Source organism: Falco naumanni, chromosome 6, assembly GCF_017639655.2.
Source record: "Falco naumanni isolate bFalNau1 chromosome 6, bFalNau1.pat, whole genome shotgun sequence".
Taxonomy (NCBI): Eukaryota; Metazoa; Chordata; class Aves; order Falconiformes; family Falconidae; genus Falco; species Falco naumanni.
This window is the reverse complement of record NC_054059.1, coordinates 53369583-53396898: the sequence shown is the minus strand read 5'-3', so window position 1 is coordinate 53396898 and position 27316 is coordinate 53369583. Positions and strand designations below refer to the sequence as shown.

The 27316-nt window shown below is 42.6% G+C and overlaps 2 protein-coding genes across 9 annotated transcripts in view; one reads left to right on the top strand and one right to left on the bottom strand.

The window, feature by feature from the left end:
* The window catches only part of MYB (MYB proto-oncogene, transcription factor), a 28884-nt gene extending 9672 nt beyond the window's left edge, over positions 1–19212 (top strand). For 2 of the 8 annotated variants that reach the window (XM_040598004.1, XM_040598001.1), the window contains exons 7-16: positions 404–484; positions 885–989; positions 2307–2564; positions 3592–3960; positions 5549–5691; positions 6081–6195; positions 6282–6407; positions 7076–7186; positions 7834–7941; positions 17787–19212. In XM_040598004.1, the coding sequence (XP_040453938.1) occupies positions 404–484; positions 885–989; positions 2307–2564; positions 3592–3960; positions 5549–5691; positions 6081–6195; positions 6282–6407; positions 7076–7186; positions 7834–7941; positions 17787–17903 (1533 nt within the window). In that variant the 3' untranslated portion in view covers positions 17904–19212. The remainder of the gene's footprint in view (positions 1–403; positions 485–884; positions 990–2306; positions 2565–3591; positions 3961–5548; positions 5692–6080; positions 6196–6281; positions 6408–7075; positions 7187–7833; positions 7942–17786) is intronic. The other 6 variants (XM_040598008.1, XM_040598005.1, XM_040598007.1 and 3 more) reach the window with 4 other exon arrangements.
* A 3370-nt stretch (positions 19213–22582) lies between these two features.
* Positions 22583–27316, bottom strand: part of AHI1 (Abelson helper integration site 1) — a 119890-nt gene continuing 115156 nt past the window's right edge. The window contains exon 26 of the transcript XR_005828474.1: positions 22583–25346. The gene's annotated coding sequence lies outside the window, so the exon portion shown is untranslated. The remainder of the gene's footprint in view (positions 25347–27316) is intronic.

The following is a 27316-nucleotide window of genomic DNA, read 5'->3' as shown; positions in this document are numbered from 1 at the left end:
TTAATGATTAATAATGAAACAGGCTGCTGCTTCAAACAGCTGCATTGTAGAGTTTTAGATGATAATAAATTGCATCTTTTGCATTTTCACTTCAATTTTGAAAAATCTTACAAATGCATCTATAAATTATTCATCTTTTCTCATTCAGGAAGGGTGGATACTTTGTGTATGAATTTTCTTTCTTCCTCTGTAATGCTCACCGTCATATTCCTAAAAGACTGTTTAATTTTTGGTTAAATGTTGGGGGGTTTGCTACTTAGTCTCCATAATTATAAATATATATCTATTTATATAAATATTAAGATTAAACCTAACACCAGTGTATGTTTAACACAAATTCACAATGCAGGCAGACAATACGATAGAAATAATAACTTTTAGTGTCTTTTGCTTTTTGGCCTAGGTCCCTGGTCAGATCCCATATCCAGTAGCACTGCATGTAAATATTGTCAATGTTCCTCAGCCAGCTGCTGCAGCTATTCAGGTAGATAACTTGAACCTCATTTCAAGAGTCAATTTGTTAAACATTTTATAAGTCAAAATGCAGACATTGTACATTAAGGAAACATTTTAATGTAATGAGTGCGGTGAAGAGAGAAAATGGGGAAGGTGGGGGAGTTCTAACATGGTTAATTGTTGCTTCTTCTGAAGTGGATTTAAAACACAGTAGTTGACATCTGGTGTGATAGCTTTCACTTTCTCCATTTCAAATGTCTATAATGAAATTCAGCAAGGACTTTGGTAGTGGAAAACACAATTGACGTTTGTTTCATCTTTGAGTCTAATTTGGCTATTATAACCACAGGACGGCAAGCCATAAGCGTTTTAGTTGCTACATCCTATCAGACCTTTATCTTTTCTTTTCCCTTAACTCTTAATTTCAGAGACACTATAATGATGAAGACCCTGAGAAAGAAAAACGAATAAAGGAATTAGAGTTGCTACTAATGTCGACTGAGAATGAACTGAAAGGGCAGCAGGCATTACCAGTAAGATTGTCACTGTGTGCTTGGATGGAGGGATAGCAGCATTACCCCAGTGCTTGTCTTTTTAACTTTTTACTCCCCCTCTACCTTTGAGACTAATCAAGGCTCTATATTTCCGTTTTAAAAGGATGAAACATAGCACATATATTATCTGTATTTGCTTCTTAAATTCTTTTATTAAAAAAACCCAACAAATAATTTGCAGCTATTTTACTTCGCAAAGTGGGAGCAGGGCTGGGCTCTGTGATAGAATATTGGAAGCTTGGTGACTGTACAAAACTGAAAAATCCCACACATCTTAAATCAATGGGATCTGCATTTCTGAAAGTGTGCAATGGTTCATGTGATGAAAATGTAGTGCCTGTACATTAGATTTTTCTTCTCTGTTGTATTCTTTCCTTCAGCTGTGTTTTATATACTGTGAGCTTCAGACTTGGTGCATGTTTGACAGTTTGTTTTACTTCTCTGAATAATGTTAGATTCTTCATAACTGCATGTATGGAGTAAATGCTGGCTATTACTGAATTCTCACACTTCGTTGTATATGCCATTGGATGTTAATGTGTGAAAACCCTTACATAATTACTTAACACCATCACCAAAGCCAAGAATCCTGGAATCGTTTTTGAAGACAGGTGATAGCCAGCAGATTCTTTTTTTGGGTAATATTTAAATTAATAGTAAAACAACTGTGTGCATGATACGTTAGTTTGGCCACTTTTTAACTTTAGTTAATGTTTTGCAATTTCTTCTGTTGCATGATCACACTGGAAAGAAACTTCTGTTAATTTGTTCTTCTGCTTTCCTAACCACGTTGATTTGACAGCCTCTTCATTGCATTGGTGTAAGCTGTAGCATTAGACAGGGATAGGAGAAGAAAAGGAGATAAGCAAACAAAAGCAACTCTAACTCTTAAACCCTTTAGCCTTCTACAGTGCTGAGTGCTCAGTAGGGAAGTCCTGCCGTTTCTTGCTTCTCACAGAAAATGACTTGCAGACACTTTTTGAGCTTTTGGAGTAACACAGAATGAATTGATAATGTGTTAGTAATCATATATGCTCATAGTCCTGGAAGTAAATTATGAGGTAACTTTGGGATAACAAATACAATGCCGATATTACTTAAAACAACATCTTGCACTGATGAAAGGAAACATCTTGACAATTGTTTCATAGGCATAAGCTTTTAGATGATGATGCAACTACTTTTATCTTTCCTCCAGTGGCATCTGACACCTTGTGCAATTTCATTGCTAAGTTCCTTCTGCCTTTCCTCCCCCCCCCCTTTTCTTTTTTTTTTTTTTTTTCCTTCTTCCTTTAGACACAGAATCACACATCAAACTACCCCGGCTGGCACAGCACCACGATTGCTGACAGCACCAGGACCAGTGGTGACAATGCACCTGTTTCCTGTTTGGGGGAACATCACCACTGTACTCCATCTCCACCAGTGGATCACGGTTGCTTACCTGAGGAAAGTGCCTCCCCTGCGCGGTGCATGATTGTTCACCAGAGCAACATCCTGGATAATGTTAAGAATCTCTTAGAATTTGCAGAAACACTCCAGTTAATAGACTCCGTAAGTAGACTTGCTGCCACAGGTGGATTCGTGTGTGGTCAAAAAGTAAGGGGAGAGGAACTGGGACCGTCCTAAATGTGTTTCTGTTTTTTTTCTGAGTAACTTCCAATTGCTACAAGATCTGAAGCTTAGCTTCTGATATAACAAAACGCAGCTGCTCGTAAATGAAGCCCTCAAGTATGGATGTATGCTTTTTGTGGGTATCTCCCTTTCATGCTGCGTCTTAGTATTTTAGGAAACTGCACAACAGTAGTTTGAAATGATCTCTCCATATTAAGTCTCCATAAAATAAACTCAGAGACATCATGAAAGATTTTAAACAAGAAAATTATACTTATTTATGTTTGAAGTGACACATGCTGTAGGTTTATGTGTGGCTGCTCATGTATCTGCATCATTTTCTAAAAGTTTTTGTTGTAGCTTCAATAGCTGCCTTTCAAAGTTTAAGGAGCTTGCCCTGGAATATATGAAGGACCGGAAACATGCATTTTAAAGGCCAGGTAGCTAACTGGCATTGACGTGGGCCTTTTGTCATTGTGGTCTCTGGGGTACTACATGTAACAGAAGCGGCACATTGAAATACATTTGTTGGTGGCACCCTCCTTCAGCAGCAGTCTGCTTCATGCAGCGTCACATCCCATTCAGCATGTCCAGAGGCGTGCAGGTTTGCAGGAGACCGGTCTTGGTTTAGAGACAGGGCACACATTCTTTGGTAGCAAAAGGCACTGTCTTTGTACTCAGCAGAAAACCCTGGGCAAGTAGATATTAGGGCCATCATTCGAGTCATTGTTTCCTTAGGGACTCAGTTGCCAGCCACACTACTAGGTCATTAGACAGTTTGATGTGATCGAGGTATATATTTCAAACACAAGTAAGTGTTCACGGTGTTACTACTCAAACAGGGTCAAGCTGAACTGAACTGGGAAAGACTTTGTTGTTGTTGGTTACGGGCATATCCTAGCGCTGTATTTTCATGAGGTGGCACTATACACTGTCTTATAGCTCCGTGCCTCCCACGTTGTTTCAGGATCCTTCATCATGGGGTGATCTCAGCAGTTTTGAATTCTTTGAAGACACAGACACTTCGGCTAGCAAAGCTCCCTCAGGCAAAGTCGCGCAGCTTCAGCAAAGAGGGGCCAGTGCTTGTAGACCTCAAGGACACCCCATCACAAACTTGAGCAAAATCATGTTGAGTCAGGGCTCTCCTGGCTCACCAAAGCCCTTATCGTCTGCCTCACAGGGCAGTGCAGCTCCATGGGTCCTTCTTCGCAAAAAGAGAGGGCACTGCAGCCCCTCAGCCAGTGGCCACGGTAGCACCTTGGTCCTAGCTGACGTCAGCAGCTCAACTCCTCCTAAGCGCTCCCCTGTCAAAAGCCTACCCTTCTCTCCCTCGCAGGTAGATCAAGACTTCTGCACAGATGTTACTAATTCTCAAAAGTCACCCCAGCCTTAACAATTTAGAAACTAATCCTTTGGAACAAATGACTAATTACCGTTGCGCTTGTTGATTTCACTCCGTGTTTGAATCTCCTCACTGCTCTTAAGTCTTCACCACTGAATTTAGATCATCAGCAAGCTAACTGTTGATTCTCTTTTAAATTCATCTGTGGGGCTTGGGGTGTTTGGTTTGGGTTTTTTTTTTTTTTTATTTAGATCATTTTTTGTAGGGGAATAAGATTGCTTGCTTTGCTCTTGCTGTTAACTCCTTCAACTACTAGAGTTTAACATTTCTGAGCATTTGTAATACTTTCCATCTCTGTCCACTTACAGTATGATTCATTGACCTAGAAAACCTCAAACTGCATTTAAATAGCATTCAGGTTGTGAGACAAACTGACAACAACCAGAAAATTCAAATCATGGCTCGCCATCCTCAACCTGGGCCATGTGGTGTAGAGTGGAATAGGAATGAGGAGAAAAATGGCCTGTTAAAATGGCCTGGCATGCACTTCCAAATTCCTGTTGATGGTTGCTTTGTTTCACAGCTGTAGCACTATTTAAAAGTGTTTTGGTTTTTTTTGTTTGTTTGTGTTGGTTTTGCCTTGGTTTGGCTTTAGTTCTTGAAGTCAGAGAAATGCTATTTCATGAATGATAGTAAAAGATCACTTACAATGATCTCCCACTGTATCTCCCATTACTTATTAGGTATTTTAATCATGTATCATTCATCCAGTGCAGTCCATATTTTCTTACATGCCCTATTTTAATATCTTAATGTGATGCAATTTGAGTCTAGAAGGTAATAGGGTGAATCATTGTCAGAATAAAGGATACCACTAGGCTCACAGATATGTAGAAAAAAGAAATGGAAACAACATTTTAGGTTACTAGGTAAATCTCATGCAAAAGCAGTTTTCTCCAAACTAATACTGCCACCTCCTTTTCAGTCAGCTGTTCCCATTCCAAAGCACTCCATGCGCCCATCAGGGGTGGTGGTTTTCATTTTATGCTGTGAAAACACAGCACTTTGTTTTGAGAGAGATGATAGGAAATTTATTTTCCTGTCATAAACACTTTATTTACTGCCTTAAAAGCGCCTAGATTCCCCATATAAATCTTTGTGGAGTTTAACACCGTTTCCTGTGGGGCTATACCTGAAACATCCCTTACTCATTTCACCCAGTTCTTGTTTGGACACGCTGCTCTTAATATTAATGAAAATTTATTTGCAGAAAATCCAAACCAGGCTTTTAAGCTTTGGCTCTTACAGTGGTGGAGAGTGTTTCTCATTGTAATGGGGGTGTCATTTTCTTTGTAGCTTCTTTCTCCATTAATGCTCGTTTTGGCTTCCTGAGTGCTGCAGCCAAACCGTTGCATGTTGTTTTGCCATGTAGTCAGGTACCCCCCATACACCTACCCACATCGTAGGGTCAGGAGAATCACTTATGTCAATCAAAAGGAAGTAATTTCATACGCTTTTGTTCAATAAGGTCAAATTAAGAGGTCAAGATTTTAATCTGGATTCTTCCTTTCCCTGCCTGCAGTTCTTGAACACCTCATCCAGTCATGAAAACCTGAACCTGGACAACCCTGCATTAACTTCCACACCGGTGTGTGGCCATAAGATGGCTGTTACCGCACCATTCCACAGGGACCAGACTTTCAAAGCTCAGAAGGAAAATCACATGTAAGTCAGTTATCGTGTTGTCTCGTTGGATTCACGAGGGTTCATTTCTTCAGGTTTGCAGGCAAAGTGCTGGGTCGCTGTATGCAGAGTTGCTTGCTAACAAATACAGATTTTTCTTAATTTGGAGTAAAGCTTCCACTTTATAGCTCTGGTGTAGGTTATTGATACAGAACAATCATGCATATGGACTCGATGAGTTTTTTAAATAAAGCCATTCTACCTTATCACCATTAAAGAGGTGTTCTGCCAGAAAAGCAAAATGGATTATAGGATTGCAGGAAGATATTTGTCCAAGTCTTACAGCAGCCACTGCCTGTATGCATGTATTTCTGTAAAGAGGTAATATTTCCAAGCATGTTCTTTTAAAGTTTTTCTCCCTCTTTTTCAAGTTTCAGAACTCCAGCAATCAAGAGGTCGATATTAGAGAGCTCTCCAAGAACACCCACTCCATTCAAAAACGCACTTGCAGCTCAGGAAATCAAATATGGTCCTTTGAAGATGCTGGTAAGAAGGAAACAATGATAAAAGTTGCTTTGATATTAGTGCAGAGGGATGTTCTGGGACTTGGATGTAACGTTTCTTCCTTTCAGCCTCAAACTCCGACTCATCTTGTAGAAGATCTGCAGGACGTTATCAAGCAGGAGTCGGAGGAATCTGCAATAGTGGCTGGGATACATGAAAGTGGACCCCCTTTACTGAAGAAAATCAAACAAGAGGTAAATCTCAAGCTTACCTGAGGCAATTTAATTCAGCACTCTTTGCTGAGAAACTTATACCAATACCTTTTCTGTTAAATAGCTGTGTCTGTTTTTCTTTCATGTGAGCCCCAAGATCTTAGTGTCGGTTCTATATAGTGTACTAGGCATGCCTAATTCATCTCCCATTGATTTCCATAGAAGCCTTTCTGCTGTTTTCAGCAGGGGTTTGCTTAGGCTGTTCTAATGCAGTTTTCGTTTGAAACATAAAAAGAAAGAAAAAAAATAGACAGGAATTTGGATTGAATCTTTCTAATATTGGTGAAGACTATAGAAGAACCCCACAGGGACCAAGCTCCATGGAGTGACTTAGAAACCTGAACATTTGAGGACATTGCATTATATTACTTTGTCACTAAAGTTCTAAAAATACGTATATTCTCAGTCCTTTCTAGGGGATTAAACTCCTGAATACTTACAGAGCACTGAGTGCAAGTATTCAAAGTTTTATTAGGTGGGGATTTCTTTGAGAACCTTGAACTTTTTTCTTCTGTAAAGAGCAAGGGTGCGGTAAAAGACAGTACTGTAAACATGCATTATGTGTGGCTGTGAAGAATATTTATTCAATGTATTAAGCAACTGACAGCCTCCTGGTCATTTTTTTATCATGGTGCCTCTCCTGTTTTCAGGTGGAGTCTCCAACAGATAAAGCTGGAAATTTTTTTTGCTCAAATCACTGGGAAGGAGAAAACCTGAACACTCAGCTCTTTACACATACGTCTACTATGGAAGATGTACCAGTAAGTGCAAGTTTTCACACCACCAAATGATTTTTCTGTTTTATATCCCTGTTCTGTTCTTAAATGCAAGACAGAAAATATTTTGTCTGACCTTCCTTATAAGTAGGCACTATTCATTATTTCTGTGTCGTTTTCCTGTATTAAGCATAAGAAGGAAAACCCTGCCTTTAAGTAGATCACTGTAATGCCTGTAGAAGGTAGCAGAAGTTGCAGTCATTGTGCAGCCCACAGTCTTTGTAAAGAGCCTGCACTTGGAAGACATCTGCACCTGCATATAGAAATGACTAGGTCACAGAGTTAAAGCTGGTAAAACAAAAAGTTTTGTTTTGCTTTGTTTTGTTTTGTGCAAAGGAGAGCTTGCATGAGTACAGTTTCCTTTGCTTTGCTGGGGCTATTCAACGTTACTGTTGTTCTTGCACTTGGGAGTTCCACTGGATGAAAAATCTTTGCACGTGACCAATGCTGCTGCAAAGCCAAGTCCCAGGGACCCCAGGCTGAGGTCTGCTCCAAGGCTGAGCACTTGTCTGTGACTGTGCCCAGTGTTGCATGTTCTGCAGTCAAGCTGAGCTTGCATTTAATGCATTCAAATTCAGGTTGTTCTTCTGGGTTACTGAAAACTGTTTGTTGTTTTGGTTTTTCCTGTTCAGAATCTTCTTACCAGCTCCATTTTAAAGATGCCTGTGTCTGAAGGGGATAGCAGTTTTCAGAAAACAGTCACAGTACCTAGGAACAGGCCACTAGCTAGTCCTCTGCAGGTAACTATTCTTTGGTAAAAATACTTTTTGTATATAAAGATACATACATAAACTTATGTGTATATATATATAGCTTTCTCATAGACTGGTTTTAAGTTTGGGGAATGGAAGAATAAAATGTTCAGAGGAATGTGGCTGACAATCTCACTTTACCTGTGGAGTGCAAGGATACAGTGGCTGCAGCTGTGCCAGGAAGCTGAACAGGGCAAAGCCCTGTGCGTGGGGCATTGTACCTCAGCTGCCTCCGGTGTGACATTGGTAGGACTGAGGATTAACGCGGGCCAGACGCTTTTTCCTGTAAGCCTTTTGTAGGTGGCTTTGCTGTTTTGAAGAGCAGGAGAGTTGAGTGGTATGCTGGTGGCCAGAACTTGTCACTGGATGTGGGGGAGAGGAGAGACTGGCACTGCCTGTCTGCCCAGCATTGCCCATCCAGCTGAGCACCAGGATGGCCTTTCCCTGGGTGCGGGCTGAGGCCGCAACGGGAATGTGGTTGTAACTGGTGAGCTGAAGAGGCCTCATAACCCTTATGGCCAGTTGAATGTCTTGTGATCTCTGAAAGGAATTAAATGTGCAATTGTTGTAATGTAAGCCAGATGGGAAGCTGTTTTTTATGTATTTATGCCTTTTCCAAGTGTTAACAAGCATATACATTTGCTATACTTTAAAATGCAGCTGTTATGCAGGGCCTGATCCAAAGCCCACCAAAGTCTTTAGCAACCTCTTTGTCAACTCTTGTGGACTTTAGATGAGGTCCACAGCAAGTGATTCAGAGAACGAAATGCAGTGTACATAGTGATTAATTATCTTTCCACCACAACTCATATTTTTGATGTAGATGAATAAGTGATTTTATAGCTCTTCACATGGGAGAATGGAGGGAAAGTGTTTCATTCCCCAGGGTGAGTCACTGTCAGAAAGGAAATTATAACTCCATAGTTCCTGACTTGCAGACAGATAGTCCACATGGCTAATCTTTTTTTTCCTCCCTCTTTCCAGAATTTACATTAGGGGTTGTTTACAGTAGGAAGGAATGAACAAAGCCTGGTTTTGATTAAGCATCTCTAACCAGGCATTATAAAGTGAGATACTAAAATTTCACACATGTCCCTGTTTGGCATAGTTTGCCATGGAGTATGTCTGTATTTTGCACTGCAGAATCAGCTGATGAAAAGCAGCTTTGAAGAACAGGGACTGTGCCCCCACTCTGCACGGGGGTGTCCGCAGGGGCCGCACTCGCACTCCCTGTTGCTTATTTGATCTTTTCTCACCAACTGTGTTTCTTAGCTGCACTGTGATAGATGGCTAAGAGGAGGGGGTTTGAAGGTCCACTGCCTCTGGGTTAGGGCAGTTATTTAGAAGCTGAATTCAGACTGTCTCATGGCAAAGGAGCCCTGGGCTCCAGCTTTGCAGGGGTCACTGGAGCTCCCCAGCTGGCATGTGGGAGGAGGCTGCTGGTCCCCAGGTGCTCAGCCTCGCTGCCTTGCCAGCGTGCCAACTCTGGGCTTCTCCGTAGGTTTAGGGCAACGTTTCTGGGTAGCTAAACAGAGTATATTGTGGGTTGTCCCGTCAGTGGTAGTTGCCTTCATTCTGCCTGTAATAAAAGTGAAGCGTCTGAGGTGCCTGTAAAATAGGATCTTTTGATCTTTGGCATAACAGTGTTATGTTTCCTGCTATCTAAAAATAATTTCTTTACAAGCTGCTGTCAATGAAAGGGCTTGTTTAACCTTCTCTCCTCACTCATGCTGATTTTTGTTCAGGAAGTTTACACGAGTCAGTCTGTGGGCCGTTCTGGATCCCATTCTTCAGTCATTGCTCAGGAAAAGCATGTTAGAAGTCAGGTATTCTCATTGTTTGGATAAAGAAGACTTTTCCTTAAGTAGGAACTGAGTTAAAAAGGACTCCCTAGCTCATCTCAGTGTTTAAAACATGTTGAACTGAAAGAAAAAGCAGTTGTAAAAAGCCCCAAAGTGAATACTTAGCATGCAGCTTCTTGGTGTACCACTATGAATGTAAAATTATTCTCTTGACCAATGAAAGAAACATTGAGTGTTTCAGCTGAAATGTAATCCTACATGAAGAATGAGCCATTCTGTTATGGTGGCACAGACAGTTTTTTCAGAATGAAATACAGGCGTTTTATAACAATGCGGTATTGTCTACCTATCCCTGCACACTCTGATTTGGACTTAGTGTCATGGCTAAAAAGGAGAATCTTCATCCCTGGCAAGGCTGCTTGGCTTCATGTCAGAGGGGACTGTGGCCCCGTACAGCTCAGAAGGGACGCGCAGTGTAGCTCTGTTTCACACCAGAAGCTGCTGCTGCTCTGTCCTTACTGCTTCTCCCTCTCCATCCCAGTGGAAATGGATGTGTGTGATGAGGACACAGCATGCCTAAAGGTGCAAAGCAATTGGAAACATTAGTGTTTGTGCTTGACTTTGAGTGGTAGCATTTTGTACATGACCAGTTTTTAGCATGTTCTTGTTCTATGCTTTCTACACCTCCTAGTTTTGGTATATTGCCCTCATATATGTACACACACATGGATGCACATATGAACACTGGACTAAATCTATTCATTCCATGCAGGTAGGTGTTAAACACCAGGGAACCCATCAGGGTGAAATTTAATTGTGTCTGCATATGTTTACATTGCTGTTGTTAATATTTTGGGCCTGGTCCAACTGTTCTTACTTAGGCAAATTCTCATTGACTTCAGTCCAAGTAAGCATTATAGCGCACTCTGCACCTTGGGATGCATGCATGGAGAGGGAAGAGAGAAAGAGAGCACGAAAGTTACTTTTAATATGCTTGGTTCTTAAAATTCCATTTTTCTCTTAAATTTGAACTTATGTAAGAGGGAAGTAGTATGTTTACCAGCCCACAGTATTTTTCATTGCTTTAATAGTTTGCACTGCATTTGCATAAAGAAAATTATATTTGGCTAGCAATAAACTCACCAAAATGCCTGGTTACTTACTGTTTTGCTGTAATTTCAAAGAAGGCAAGAGTAATGAATGTTCAAAACAATCTTTAAGGATATTTTTTGCTGCATTTTGGGTATATGTCTGATCATATGCAACTTAGTAAATAATAGTTGATAGCCATATCAGATAGCACGATACAATTGTCATAGTGAATGAGGAGGAACAGCATGTTGCATCATTTGGCATGTGAGATGAGCTGTGTATAACTGTACTGGGAGTATGGTGGTATCAGTGTTGCACCAGAGCAATGTGGGGAGAAAAAGTTTCCTTAGACCCAAGAAGAGTTTGGGCTTCATCCTCATTTGATACCCTGTAAAACATGGGATGTAAAGGCAGCTGTGTGTAGGATTTTTCCAAAAAGGTGTGAAGGTTCAGCCAGCTTCTTTGTCCTGCATGACACATCTCATGGTAGGGCACTGAGCATTCCTTCACTGGCAGGAATAGGAGATGTCTCACCAAACCCACATTATGCCTTGGGGTGGAATTACTCCTACACGCCATTGCATGGATCCCAAATACTTACGCTTTATATTGGTGGAGTTAGTTACAACCTATATTTTTGCACCCTATGTTTTTGTCGCTCAAGCAATACTCAGTTGCATGGCAAGGAGGTTTTGGCCTCACTAGCAACTTTTCCAAGGTTTAAGATTTTGAAATAACATACTCCCTTATTGAGGTAAGCTGGTGGTCTGCACTGAGCATTTGCTTGAATAGTGCCTTGTAAGTGGTTACATAAAACCTTCTGCTTCTCACCCTTCCTATGTAAAAGTTATGTTTTATTTCACATTATGTTCTTTAGCAGTAACAGTACATAATACAAACTATCCTAACACAGACATTTTAACAGATGGAAAAGTAGGCTAAATCATAGACCACCTAACCCTGCAGGCTATCAAAAGACACCGTGAAATGGAACCTTTTAAGAAAATAGCACTGCTTTGATATCTTCTTCTCCCAGTAACAAAGGAAACAACACAAGGTAGAAGCCCTGCAAGCTAAAGAGAATGTTCTTCAGCCCCTAGCTCCTGTCACTTTCCATTTTTTAACCACAGACTGACACGTTTCAGCTCGAATTTCCTGACTTTCAGCGGTTTATGTAACCATTTTCTTTAAAGAGTAAGTTTAAAGGATTTTAAAAGTTACTTGGTTAACCTTTTCAAGAGTGCGAGCTGTCATTAAGCTTAATTTTCTCCATTTAAAAAGTCAAATGTGGAATTTTCATTTGCAGCTGGTTGTAAGGCACAGTGTATAGGTGAGGCAGCATGCTCTCCTGCAGCAGCAGACTTTCTCTGGTTTTCCTCCATGGCTTTTTGGGGGCAAGATGATCCTGAAGTCTCATACTCTTCTTTGTTTAATCAAGGGAGAGGGGGAAGAACACTGTGCTCAAGCCCTAGGAGTTTTTAAGATTTGCACAGCAAGGGAAGGTAGCCCTGCAGGTTTCCCTTACTTGTGTTGGTCCTTTCTCTCGTCAGTGCCTGATGTGTGCAGGAGCTGTGCTTGGCACAGCTCAGGGAGCAAAAGGACATTTGAAGTTACGAGTCAGTCATCGCATGTTTTCCTCCCAGGGCAGCAGAATTTGGGTTGCAAACAGATCAGGAGTTACAGCTGCCCTGAGCAGGCAGTGGTCGCTCAGAAGGAAGAAAAGTGACAGACTATCAGCCATTTGCAGCAATGTGTTCTGATCCGTGAATAAAAAAAATTAGTTAAGGGCGAAACTAGAAAGGAACTGAATATCCTAACGTGAGTTGCAGGTGCTCAACCCATTTCCATATCTCTTACATTAATCTTACTTGGAAAGCTCATACATCTCAAACAGGAGTTTTGTCTTGAGTAAGGTCTTCAGGGTTAAGCTCTTAAAAGCACCACCAAATAGCTCTTTCTGGCTCTCGTAGCAGGGTTATAATAGAAGCTGAAAAGTTGGACCATCTTACTTTCTCACATTTAGCAAGCTGTATTTCTGAGCAACTGGGGAAGCCCCAGAGTTTAGAAAGCTGTCCCATGCCCCAGAGGAGAGCTAGCAACAAGAGCAGAAATAGTGCTCTGCCTTAGCAAATGAAGTAGAATTCATTTATGGTCACTTGAGTATTTTAGTTAGTCTTTACTGTCTGGTCTGGATAAGGAAAAGGGCTTCTCTTGGTTCTGCCTTCTTACAGAATAGAAAGCCATACTATTCTACACGGTGTGAATTGTATTCTGCTAGGAAATTGCCTTGTTTGGGGCATTGATTACTGTTTCAGGAGGAGTGCTGCAGTTCTGTTGCAAGCCTCCTTTTTAGCAGCATGTTCTTCAAAGTACCCATACTGTGTAATCTAAGGGAAAACTGGCAAGAAATCCAGCTTTTTGAGGTCGAGAAACATGATAAGATACCTTCTAATAGTCTGAGCCTTCTAAATATTTTAAACATTTTGGCTTTTTTTTTGGTTTTAAATGGCAGCACAACTTGGCTAAACAAATGGGAATGTATGTAACACCAGTAACTTTGCTGAAGATACCAGCCAGTGTAGTGGAGCTTTAAAATCTGTCTTCTAACACAGTTCTTTGCCCAAAGATTTTTACTAGACTTCCATCAGCTTGGGAGCTTGATACTGCAGGACTGCAGCAGTGTTTGGATTTTGACATCCACTGCTAACACACAAGGTGGTGTAACACAGAAGCTCTCGTAAGCTGTGCAGACAGCACATGGAAAGGCGGTCGAGGCTCTGAGTGCAGAAGGACCAGTTCTGTTAGAAAGGCACCTTTCCACAGGGGTTTTATTTCCTTACTCTGGTCTGTTTTCTCTAGATGGTCCAAGTTTTTATTTAAAGTGCTTTAACTGGATATCCCAGTTACAGCTTTGACCGTTTGTTTACAGTTTGCATCTGCCTGAGGGCAGTTGAAGGCACATTACAGGATAAGTGAGGTAGTTTTACTGCCAGAAGAAGGATGTGCTGGTAGGATTACTGAGGGTAAAAAAAAAATAAAAAAAAAAAAAAGAGCCAGGGAGAATGATATAGCTGGAATTGTACCATGGGTCTGTAATTTTATCCTATGGGAATTCATAGTAGTACACCACCTTCTCCCCGCCACTCCCTGTTTTAACTTTAAAAGAGAAAACTGCTGCGTGTGGAAGAGAAAAATACAGCTGGAAGTACTGGCTGAAAAGCTTAAATTCTTTTAATTGACAGCAAAACTAAGAGCAGTTTCCTGCTCTTTGAGTCAATTAAAAAAATACATACATAGAATGAATTGTACTGCAGAAATCCCTTTCTTTCCCCACTGGCTAGGAATTTAGGTGCCAAAACGAACACCTCACTCTTAGATGGCTGAATATAAGTAGAATGAATCCCCTGAATTAATGAAAACATGCCTGTCAATTTTGGCGGGTTTGGGGTCAGGCCTTTTGGCTTCTCGTTACAAAACTTTTGTGCGTCTGTCACTGATTTGCAGAGTTGGACCTTTAAATGTGGCAGGGGACATGCAGCGAGCATTCTGCGAAAGGAATGATCTGAGGGGTTTCTATGCTGTTTTCCTGCATGTCTCTAGCTCTCTGCCTGGGTCTTGTCTCTTCTGATGGATTTGCTAAGCACTGCTTTTGTGGGGCACTGCTGCCGTCCTGCAACAGAGCCCAGTCAATGCTTGCTGCGATGCTGGCATGGAAGGAGGCGTTGTGCTTTTCCCTTTTTACCGAGGGATCTTGTAGTTGTGTGTGCCCAGACCTGGCAAGGCGTTCTGCCTGGGTCGTGGGACCCAGCGCTCCCTGCCAAGGAGGGAAGTAAAACTTCTCGCGTCGGGATGACTTTCACATGTGCCTCCGGCGCTGCGCTGCGGGGCTGGCAAGGCAAAGGCATTGTGCTTTGTGTTGTGTCGGCTGCCAAGAGCCAAGGCTTCAGACAGAAAATGTTTATTAAAAATACCCACTTTAAATGTTGTCATCTGAGTTCCCCAGGACAGAATTGAAAACTGTCTTAGTAAACATACTACTTCAGAAAATACACTCCTTTGGGTCAAATTCTGCTTGCTTACTAGAGAGAAGCTCTCACCACTGTCAGTGAGACTGCAAGGTTAGCCTCTCTTCATAAATTTGTCATAAGAGGAGAGAAAATAGTGTTGTGTATTTCTGGGAAGATAATACAAGGGTCAAAAGTCTGTGGGGAGATTCTCCCCCGCTGTCTCTACGGCAGAACTTGACTCAGTTGTTTCGAGCAGGCTCAGGTCAGGGTCTGGCTGATCCCCCTGCGGCTTGCTGTGCCTGCTGCCCAGCGCTGCCCGGGGCGGCTGAGCACGGAGCCGGGGCAGGGGGTTACTGCCTGCTTGAGCAGCTTCTGCTGCACTGACATCGGGTTAAACGAAGACCAGGCTTTCACTGGAATGAGTGACATGTAGCAGCATGCTGAGATGTTGGAGATACCAGCATACAGATTTATTTTTTTTTTTCTTCTCTAAGCACACGGCTGTTAATACAAAGAGCTCAGTGTAGATAGTAATGATTAAGCCTAATTTATGAAATAGGGACACTCCTTGCCTGAAGTTACTTCTGTTTTTTAAAAATGGACGTAATGTGACAGATGGACTTTTCCTTGCATGTTTTCAGTTATTTAAGGGACTGCTGATCTCTCATTCCTAGACCAGTGCATTGAAGCTTTGGGGGATCACAGGGAAATAATGGTGCGACGCATATTTTTGTCCTTTGAAACGATGGATATTCTGGAACTACCAACTGCTTTTGAGGTGTACAGACCAAATCTGACTTCTGAGTAAAACCAGTAGCATTGTACCTGGCATTAATTTGGTCCCTGATGCAAATACCTGTAAAACAATAGGGTAAAGTACTCACAGGTGCAAGTCCTGCTGTGGATCAATAGGAGGCTGTAGGTTCCCAGCTGATGTAGGTGCCTTTGAAAAAGTTACCCTGGAAGCTGTTTAACCAAAACATAAAAGAAGCAGTGGCGTGTCGCATGCATGTCTGCGGCATGCAGAAAGTATGTCACACCTGCTTTTTGGCTGTGGAGTGTGCCCTAGGGTTGAGCCACAGCACGAGGTGTACAGCCAGCCCAGGTAGAACCACTCTAGAAAAGAGGTGTGTGGCATGTTTGTTCACTTCACAGATGCAGCTTTCCTGCAAAAAGCTGCAGAAATGTAATGATTTGAGGCCTGACCTGGTTCTCCTTCACACGAGGAACTCCCACTGAAGCTTAGCAAGAGTTCTGCCTGCAAAAAGGCATCAGGAGCAGAGACCATATCCAGAACTCATCTACAGAGTGGAGAAAGCTGTCTCCAGAGAAGCCCAGCTAAAGTTTCCAGAGGATTAACGTGCTTGCCCTCATCTTGGCCACGCTGCTTACTTAATCATTGGTTTCGTCCCTTTTAGACTGTAAGCACTCCAAGGCAGGGAACCTCGGTCCCTGTGTTTGTACCAGTGCCCTGATTAGGGCGTGTTATGAGAAATTATCTTTATTTCATATGTTGCCTAGCCTTTTACTATCCATATGTCTTCGATAACACTGTTTACAGTCAGAAGAGCATTCTCTAAACATTTAGGCCAGAGAATTAATTTAAGGATCCTCTTGTAAAGCTAGCAACTACAAGGAGCAACATGAGGAGCCACGGGCACATCAGGACAGTTCTCCTCCTGGCAGGTGGTTTGCAGTCCACTAATTTCGCTTCACCCAGTGTCCCAGATGTTGGGAAGGTTTTGGCCATCTCGCTACACAATGTAGATCTTTGTCCTTGTTGAAAGCAGAGGAAAATAGAGAAGGATTTCTCCTGACTTGTCTTTGTTGGTGGATCTTGGGCATAGACCTCCATATTCAGCAGTAGTGGGATCCCCTTGCTGGCAGGCAGCTTTCCGTTGAGCACAGCTGTGTGCATTTTTGTAATGCAGGGCATTAGTACAGCTAGCTCTATATGGTAATAGAGGTTTTATTCATGGCTTTGGGAATATCTCGTTGTGGAAAAGCAGACACACAGAGTAAGTGAAAGAGTTCAGTGGGGAAAAAAAAGGAAAGTGTGTTTAAATGTGTGTGTATACTGGTAAATTGCAGAAGCTTTGAAATTTCATTACTGTTTATAGCTCAAGGCAATGAGAAACATCTCACATGTATAGTGAGTAAATAAATACAGTGCGCGCAGCCCTCTGCAGATATGTTTATCTCATTTTAACATTATACTAAATGGTGTCTGTAACCTCCATAAATACCACAAGAAGTGAAATGGCTTTCATGATAATTAAAATGCTGTTTCTGCTGAGAGTAGCGGACCAGCCCCCCCCCACCCGCCCCTTTGCCGGAGGAGCTCTGCTAATGGGCATGTGCTAATCGCTGCGCACAGGTGAAAGCACCTCTAAGTGCAGGAGGTTTTGTTAGCTGTGGTCAGGCTGTCAAGATTGTCGGGTTTGTTTAGGGAACACAGGGGCAGAGCAGCTGTATTTCTAGAACGGAGGTTCAACAGGAATTTGTGCGTGGTCATAGCACTGAACATTGCAACTCTGGGCTTTAGCCTGCCTGGGCCCTGTTGACTGTAAAGTCCACCTGCGAGTAAATTCTCTTTTTGGACCTTTCACGGAAAGGAGGGATTAAAGGCAAAGCTAAGGTATGGCCCTGTAGAGAAGGCACTTTGAGAGAGAAGTGGGGAGGTTTGGGTCCTGGCTCTTGTAGCATGCCCCTCTGCAGGGCACCTGATCTGCCCACCCTGCTGCTGCTACCTGAGAAGTGGGGGTGATTTTTTTTTTGCCTGTTGTGTTGAGATTCCAGTTTCTCTGGAGATGGGACAACATCCTGCTGCCTGTTCATGTGACACTTAAGAGCACCGGGCCCAGCTTCGGCAGGGTCTACAAACAGATCACATAACATTCACCCCAAATCTCTCTGCCTGCTTCTAATTTAGCATCTGAACAGCACGTGGGAGTCGGCATCCTGCGGGAAGATCGAGGATCAGATGGCCCTGACGGATCAGGCGCGCAAGTACATGGCCGCCTTCCCCACCCGGACTCTGGTTATGTGAAAGGGTCGACAGACAGCGAAGCATTATGGTTTTGAGAACACTTCACCTCCACTGGGAAATTCCTGTTCCTCTGCGTGAAAACTTCATGAATGGGAGAAGAGCCTATCTTTGTTGTGGTACAACAGTTGGGAGCAGCACAAAGTGCATTTAGTCACTCAGCATATATATTCTTGTTGGATTTCACCCAACTTAAGAGGATTTTTTTTTTTTAATGATACTTGCCTAAATTATTAGGTATTAAGTTTGAATCAGTAATTAATGATCTTAAGTGCAGGCTTATAATAAAATAATTTTTCTTGTACTTTTTGAGATCAGGCAGACCTAATACACCAGTATTGTTATTTCAGTGATGTGCTAGCCAGGGGTGGGGTTTTGTTTGTGTCTTTTTAAAAAATTTTTTTATAATAAAAGAGCAGGTACTCAAACAGATATATTTTAAATCACTGAACAAAATGCATTGGTGTAAAATACTGAAGCAAAAAGCATTACTACAAACACCAGTCTGTGCAAAGGGGAAAAACTGATCAAGATTATGAATGCTCAAACATCCATGCCTGTTGAAATACTCTTTTTGTTATGGTTATAGACCATTATACATTGTGTGTTTCTGTTTGGGGGGGTAATTAGCTTGCTTTAAAAAATATTACTGTATGAAACATAGATTTATGAGAAAAATTATATTTTTATTCAGTAATTTAATTTTGTAAATGCCAAATGAATACTGTGTTTTGCTGCTACAGACCTTAGTGTGTAGACATGCTGCTAGTGTAAAAGGAGCAGTAGAGCTTTATATGGAAAGAAAAATGTTGATGTTAGCTAATTGACTATGCACTAGCATTTCAGACCTTTTTATTTTATTTTTTTTTACATCATTTATACTTTTTCCCCTTTTTTTATAAGCCATATTTTTGAACACTGTTCCTGGGAGATTTCTTTTTTGTCTGGATGTGTTGTTTTGTTTCTCATTGGTTTGTAACAGCATGCATTGCACCTTCATATGTTTGGGAGAACACTGTCTTGTTCATGTTGTCTGTTTTGTTCCACGTCTAGCTAATTGTTCCCTAACTTGGGTCTTGTACTAAATCAGGTTCTTAAAAATACATGGTTCTTCATACTGCCGTACCAAATCTTTATCGATATGGCAAAACACTGATTTTATTTTATTTTTTTATTGTTTGGGTTTTTTTTTTATAACAGCCTCTGACTTTGCTGCCTTAATAGCATTTGGTGCAGCTTCATCTGCACTTAATTTTTTATACGACAATGTACTGCCTTGTAGATAAATAAAGTGTGTTCTTTTTTACTTAAACCTGCACGGCCTCTTAATCCTTGTTTTAGTGTTTTGACAGTGGTGTTACAGGCAACAGTCAAGCCAAGAAGGTTTTTTTCCAGCCCATTCAGATAAGTAAGGAATACTGTTTTGCACACCGTAGGCAGCTTCAGCATCCTCAGTTCTCACTGATTGTTAAGGAAGTGGAAGGAGCACAGCACAGAACAGTAAGTACTGAGCATGTTGTAGACTCGAGGCACATCTCTGGTGACACCAAAGTCCAGGTCAGCGTCAGCCGGCAGGAGGCTTATTGCTCCTTTTGTGCAAAACTGCTGTTCTCCCGTAATGCTGGCTAGTGCATTTTTCATCTGAGACTGTCAGATCAGGCGTCAATTGAATAAGAGCAAAATATTCTGGAGTCCCTACACTGTAGAACAGATTTTTTCATGCTTGTCTTAGGAAACCAGAGGTGAGAATGTACTTTGAAACCCTGGTGCGTTACACTGCACAGCAAATAATTGGGCAGAGCTGCAAAGCCTCGTGCAGTGTAAATGTTGAGGATGTTCAGCCCTGGGTAGGGTAGACAGTAAAAGCAATTGCCAAAAAGAAAAAAAAGATGCAACCTGCCAGGAAAAAAATTGCATTTTATTTAATAGCTTGAAAATAAATTGTTTGCTAAAATTTAAGTTAATGCAAGCAGTTCAAAGTCAGACCTCTTGAAAGCAAAATTCCACTCCATGAAGGAAGGAATGCCTATTTCCAAGTGTATGTAGCCACATATGGGCTGAGAGCCCCGAAGGGTACCTGGGTACCTTTTACTCCTTTTTACCCCTTCCCCAGCAGCCTGCCTAGTCCTCCAAGCTGAAGGCACATGCTATCCCTTGCCCCATGCAGTGCACAGAAAAGGAGGAGCAAAAAGGCCTTTGTGCTTTTCTCTTTCAGCGTGAGAAGGGACAGGTGCTTGCAGCAGCCCCCTCCACGTTTGCCTGTTTCCCATCACCCCCACAGGCAGTTCAGGCTCTCACCAAATGCTGGGGGGCCGGGGGAGAGTCAGCCCGGAGGTGGTTTTGCAGCAGTTACCGCAGGCAGGACCCCAGCGCTGGGTATGGATTGCAGAGAAGGGGAAGTCTGCGGGAGCGCTTGCCTGTGCAAAAGCTGCGGGCTCACACCATGAAAACGCTTGTGCAAGATGCAAGAGAGGACTGCGGGATTCGGTGTGCAACTTGGGAAGAGGGAAATTGCTTAAGCAATGCCTTATGGCTTAGAAAGGAAAAAAAAAAAGGGGAAAAAGAAACACCAAGCTTACGACAGGTCTTCAAAGCAAAGCTCTTGCCTTGTAGGGCTCCAGCTGTAACTGCACCTAGCGTGGCTGAGTTTAAACAGATCGTTATCTAGCGCCTGGTGCGGATCAGTGCCGGGAACCGTGGAGGCTCACCCTGCAGGTGCCTAGCGTGAGGACTGGGGTTTTCTCTCCTATACCTTCAATTGCTTTAAAACCTATTTTTAACATACAAAACCATTGCAATAATTGTCTTGTGGATGGGCACACTTAGAGCTAATACAGAGGAAAATGTTTCTTTTTCCTCTTTCTCATTTCATTGAAAATGCAAAACACTCAGTAGATTAAGGCTGATTTGCATATGTTTCTGCATGCATGTGGTGCTCAGCGTGAGTGAAGAGGCTTTGTTTGAACACTGTAGCCCAGGAACCTGATTATTCTCCGCCCCCCCCCCCCCCCCCCCCCCCAATACTAAGTTTCCTTCCAACAAAGTGCCACCTCCTGCATGTGTTTCTCATGCAAATATCGCCATGTGACCACGCTCAGCTTACTGTCTGAAATACACATCTTTCTTTCAGAGGTCCAGACCAAGTCCTATGCGTTGGTCAGGCAAGACCTATCCCAAGGCAGGTCCACGTAGTGGCCTATTTGGCCTTGCAGTGGCCCTTTGCACAGGTGTATAAGCCATCCCAGACCGGTTTAAAACTAGAGTAACCTACCAAAACGAAGGGAAAACAGGTTCAGTCAAGTTCTCATTTAATGGAGAGTAGATATTTGGCTCAAATTCCCATTAACTTTTTTCTTCACTGTAATTATAACTTAATAATGTTGTCGGTGGGAATTCTTTTGATTTCTGAAAAGAATTTAAATTATCATTTCAGCATGTGCCACTAATTAAAAATGAAGAGGCAAAGGAGCCAGGGCAAAAATAAAGGAAAATACCAGAATGTGAGGTATTTCCCAGCTAGACCCTGTAATTCTCCAGCTCTCTATGCCAGAAAGTCCCAGTGGTTCAACTCCCACAGGTCTGACCTATGTGACAGCTGTAAGCCTAAACTGAAAAAGTGCCAGAGCTTGTACTGGTTTGGGAAAAAACATTATAACTTGAATGAAAGAGATGGACTTTTGAGTTAGGAGCCAAAATAACAAGTCTGCTGAGGGTAAAGCACAGAGCACAGCATTAAATATCTTGTAGCACAGTGACCCTTCAAAAAAGCCAGAAGAAAAGGTTTTTTTCTTAGTATTTGCAATCTTGATCCTTATCCAGGTCAGCTAAGGCAACAGCAATCTGCCCTCCCTCAAGCCCACACAGTCAGGCACGTAAGCAAAGGGTGTTTCTGTAGGGTTGTGACTGGAGCATCATAATCATCACCTCCTGTTACTTCTGCCACATTTAATTGTATTTCTGTCTCAGCCCTGATTTGAAACAGGGGTGGTGGCAAAGGACAGAAACCCCCTTTGTTCCTAGAAATCTATTTAAAATGTTTTGGGTTGGGTTGGTTTTTTTTTTTGGTTTGTTTTTTTTTTTTTTTAAAGAGCATGTTAAAAATATTTCTGTTCAGGAAAGAACGATTTTGAGGCACTGGTCTGCATGTTGCTTGTCTACTTACTCCTTAGCGTGGGCAGAGTCCATCGATAGCCCAGACATTACTCAGAAGCAATAAAGGGGTTTTGCCTGGGTGGCAAAGGAAAGACACTGGCCACATCTTTCAATCACCAGGCTAATGTCTTAATTCAAAAAGAAGTCGTATTTCCTGACCAAATGCAGTTGTCCCCTTTGTTTGCCTCTTAGCTTTGAACTTGACTTCGATGTCTCAGCAGTCTTCACTGAAGACCCTGGTACCAGCATAAACTGGTTTGTAACTTTTTTTTGCTCTCAGTGAAGGATGCAGGTGAGATAATGATGATAGACCATAAGGGTCCAAATTCTGCCTTCAGCCGTGTTAGCAAGCTGGCAGTGGTTAGACAGCTCATTGCTAAGGGCTGTAAAATGCTATTATTTTTCCACAGATTATTTGTGATCAGTTTATTGGGGTTTTCATAATCCTCTTGATACATGATATTTCTAAAAGGCATTTTTCCAATCCATTTGAGTATCAGAACAGTTGCTGATTTTTTTTTTTTTTGTTGTTGTTAAAAAAGCCTCCGCTTCTCAGACTGCATGGATCCGCATTTACAGACTAGCTTGACTCACACCCGAGGAAATTTCATTTCATGGGGAAACAACTTTTACTACTTGATTAAATTACCACTCATCGCTACGGCTCCAAGATGCGCCCTGTACACACATCTGTCAGAGAAACCCTTGCAAACGGCGAAGAAGAAAGTTTCAGGAAGCTCTCCCCAGACAGGTTTCTACACTAACCATAGAGACCACCTCTGCATCTCCCGGTTCCTGCCGGGCCAGCTGCGAGCCTGCTGTCACCCTCCCGATAAAGTCAGCCCCAAGAGAGTCTTGAAAGGGTGCCTGCAGGTGTGCTTTCCTGCCCGCACTGCCTCTAATGCTTCATTAACTCTCTCATCAGCGTACATCAGCACAGGAGTTATCTGAAGGCGAAGGGAGGCCGTGACTATTTAAGTGATGGGGTTTTGGTATCTGTGTTTCCTATGAGCTCAAGGCGGAGACCTCAGAGGTGCCGTCTCAGCCTTCCTGTGTAGATAAAGGCGCTGCCAGCCTGTGCTGCCGGCAGGGAAATGGAAATCTGCAGGGGGTTATGGCTCCTACCTGCCCAGCCAAGCCCCGCTGCACCTCAGAATTAAACAGAGAAACAGCCATGGTTTGCTGCAGTCAAAGGTCTGAAATACCTTTCAGTGAAGTAATAAAGAGGTGACACTTGGCTTTTCTTTCGCTCTCTGCTCACCCTTTTGGCCATCCCCTCTGCCCTTATAGCTGCTTCTGCAGGTTCAGCTCCATTTCACCAAAGCAAGCACCCCTGATGGGGTCTGGCCCAAACCCTGCTGAAAATTGATTGGAAAAAGCCACTGGTCTCAACGAGATCAGTGAACCCAAGCCCATGCTTCCTCAGGGCTCAGGACATGGACCATTTCCCTGCCCATGGCTGATGGGCCCCTGCCACTCAGGAGAGGCCCCCGCACACTCACAAGGGTGCTTGTTACCCCCCAGCTTCAGGATCACCTTCACTGAAAAGCAAGCTCTCATTGTGTCGCGAGTAACATCCTCCAGGCAAGCCCCATCCATGCACAAAAGCCTTCCACCGGAGGTGGTTTGCCCCAGGCTGGGAGGCCCACCAGGAACGGGCAGAATGGGCCATGTTACATTCCGCTTCAGCAGCCTCTCAGCAGCTGTCCGCCTGCCCAGCATGGGGACGAGTTCTGCTGCCCTGTGAAGGTCCCATGGTGCCGCCCCAGGAGCAGCAACTCAAGGGGACACCTCTTGTGCTAGCACCGACACACAGGCACACTTTTAACTTTCTCTAATCAAAGAGGTTAGAGTAATCCTTTCCTCACCAACCTCTGATTTATGGCCACATCCTCTAACAGAAAACCCATAACAAATACAAACGCGGTTCATACGGTGATAAGCTACAGAATCGATGTGATAGTCACCCCTCCATCACCACTCTGAAAACCATCACTTCCTAGTGCAGACTCATTGCATCCAGTTGGCAGAGGTGCTCTTTGGATCTCAGAAAAAGCCCCACTGCCACCAAAGAGGAGTGAACCTGCCCCACAACTTTGCCACAGGCATTGCTAAGCGGCCAACTCTCTTATATGAAGATTAAAATAAGCTCCTGGGCATCCCACCACACCTTGTTGTTACTTCTGAGGTTTGCTGTGCTGTCTGTCTGCCATCCAGAAAATTCCCGTTACCATCCATTGATCAATGGAGCAACTAGGGTTTTATGTGACAGCTTGAATGGATTGGATGTGAAATTTTAAATGATACCTTGGTTTGCCTTCCTGTCAGAGTGGTACAAGCTCTTCTTCCTTCCTCTTTAACACCCATAACTGACTTTTTTCAAAGGATTTCCAATAACAGAAATCTGCTTTTGTCTAGAGCCCAGGAAGCTGTCCAGAAGGCTCACTGTCCCAGACATGTTCCTGTACTCTCTTGAAGCTGATACCGAGTGTGCCACAGCTCCAGCATGCTATGCCAAAGCAGGTTTTCATATCCCAATCCAAACTTCCCAGTAGAACCAGGCTTTGTGTAAGAAAGAGAGCCCAGCTGCTACATGGGTAGGTTTGGACCCGACAGGTTTCTGTTGGCTGTGCACACAGGCTGGCAAAGGTCACCCGAGTTCTGCAGTAACATTCAGGTGCTACAGTGATGAGGAAGTTATGAGAAGTTGCATGTGGAATAACACAACCAAGCAACACAGTGTGTTGCCCTTGCAGTTTCCGAATCCTTCAGCCTCCTGAAGAAGTTTGCGTTCATTAGAGAGCTGCTACAAGTCAGCAAAGGAGAAGCATTGACTTCTCTGGGAGGTGATTTTCCTTTACATTTACTCATGTTAAGTGCATACAAATATATCCATGTATCTCTATAAATATACACTTACTTATTCTATTAAAAATAAAGGAAGGATGTTTTACTGAGAGGGACCAAATCCCACAAGCAGTCTGAATCTGTCACAGGCTGTATGTCGTGCTTGGGTCATGGAGACTCTTGGCCACAAGAAAAAAATCATAAAGGACAGAATTCAGACAAACGTAGACTCTGTGCTCAGAAAAAAGATCCAAACAAGAGGTTGCTGTGAGAACATCTCTGTGATGAGAACTGAAACTGCAAGTCACTGGTTTTCATTGAAAGCAATGCAACCAAGAGTCTGAAATCAGTCATGTCCACCAACTGATGAGTCGTCTGAAATCTGCCACCTTCCAGAACACATGGATCCTGAGATCTCTCAGCTTCCTCATTTGTGATCGCAGATTTCTGTAAAAGGGTATTTAATGATTAAAATCAAATAAATAAATAATGATGATGATGATGATGATAAAACCAACAACAATAATAATAAAAACCAACACTATGGAGAAAAACATACTCTGAAGTTGTCCAAGGCATTTTCCTTTCCCCAATGAATAATGGATTTTTGAATTTGTGTTGCGAGTGATTTCACACACAGCCACTTATCTTAGAAGTTAGGTTGTCAGAAGTTTGTCCAGATACACTGCAGTTTAGAGTAGACTGGACTTTATTTCACAACCCTGTTTTAACCTAATTCTTCCATGCCTGATGAAAGGGTTTCCAGCCAAGTCAATGGGAGTAATCATGTGAATAACACACGCAGGTTTCGGCCTGAAAATCCCTACCACCCTCATTTGTGGGTCAAGGTTGGTCTGCCTGGGGAAAAGCACAATGCAGTGCCAACAGTGAATGGCCTTTACATGGTCCATTTCCAAGAGATACAATGATACCACCAAACCACCAGGACTGTATGCACATAATGAAAAGTGACAATGCAGTCATTTGTGAAGGATATAAGACAGCCACGGTAGTTAGGGCAACATTTGCATAATCACATTAACTTTAAGGACCTACTTTAAAATTGACCTAACAATGGCTGTCATTGTTTAAAGCCACAGCTGTCCTTGCTGATCGGACAACATGCTTGGTCAACTTGTGTCGCAGCCATCTTCTTCAGGAGGATTTAGAAAGTTTGGCTGAAAGAATCATGGGCTCCAGGACATCCTGTGAATGTTTGGCTTCCCATCGTGGTTTGGGTATCTGGGAATCCATGGCTTTCAGAGCTGCACAATTGATACATTTTTGCTGGGGCTGATGTAATTTATTATACATCTTTATTTTTCACAATTTTTCATCAAGGTTGTGTGAAAAAGCACACGCAGATTACTTACTAGCTGCTAAGAATATTACAAAACATGGATAGTCTGAGCCCTGGTTATTTTAGGCTTGTGTGAGTTACTGGTAAGATTTGAAAAAAATCAGAACTTGTACTCCAGGCATGATGTTTCAGCCACATGTTCCTTCTACACACAGGGAAAAGTGGACAATTTTCATCTTCATATGTGCCTTGCACAATCATTCTCCACAGAAAAACTGCTGACATTCAGCAAAAAATGTATGGCGAATGTTCTTCAGTAGAAAAATATTTACTTAAATTATCAACACACTTCAGGGTAGTTGGCCATATGCAAATTTCTGATGAAGAACTAGATTCTTAGGTAAGATTTCTTTTTCTTGTTCTCATTTGTTTTAGAAAGGCAGCCCTGTCCACCTTGAAAAACATGTTTATTTTAAGTATTTTCAGGATTCTCAGACAAGCGAGGTGGTACTGGATTAGTTGCAGGGAACTCAAAGTTTCAGTTAGAGTGTGTCTTCTTTGAATAACACTAACCACAGGTAGGAGAATGACTAGAGCACACACTCTAGACTGGAAAGCAAATAAAGAGAAACATCGAAGAAAAAAAAAAAAAAAAGTTGTAGCAAAAACGGTTCAGCCCTTTCTGAGAATGAGGCTGAGGAAAACCAGTTTCTCCTTGCCCTGGTAGGCCTAGTTGGCATAGCTGCCAGCATGATCCCGTGAACTTTAACTGACTTTTTGTTTTGCATTGCATATACCTGTGATTAAAAATCCATTTAGGCTCCCCACTGTCATTTGGTCTTAAGTTATGATACCCAGTTAAAAGATTTTCACATTGCTTTCAATTAAAAAGCTGTCCTGCCTCCACACTGTGGATCACGGACTTGAAATTTGAAGTGGGAGCGTTGTTGTGACTCTCATCCCTATGAAGATCCACATTAATCTGACCAAGTCAAGCCCTCAGCCTTTAATTTGGCACAGGAGTACCAGAGGTGCACTCCAGCTTGGCAGCTCCACTCCTTCCAGACCCCCGGGCAGCACACAGCACCCATTTGAGGCACAGAGGCTGCAGCTGGCC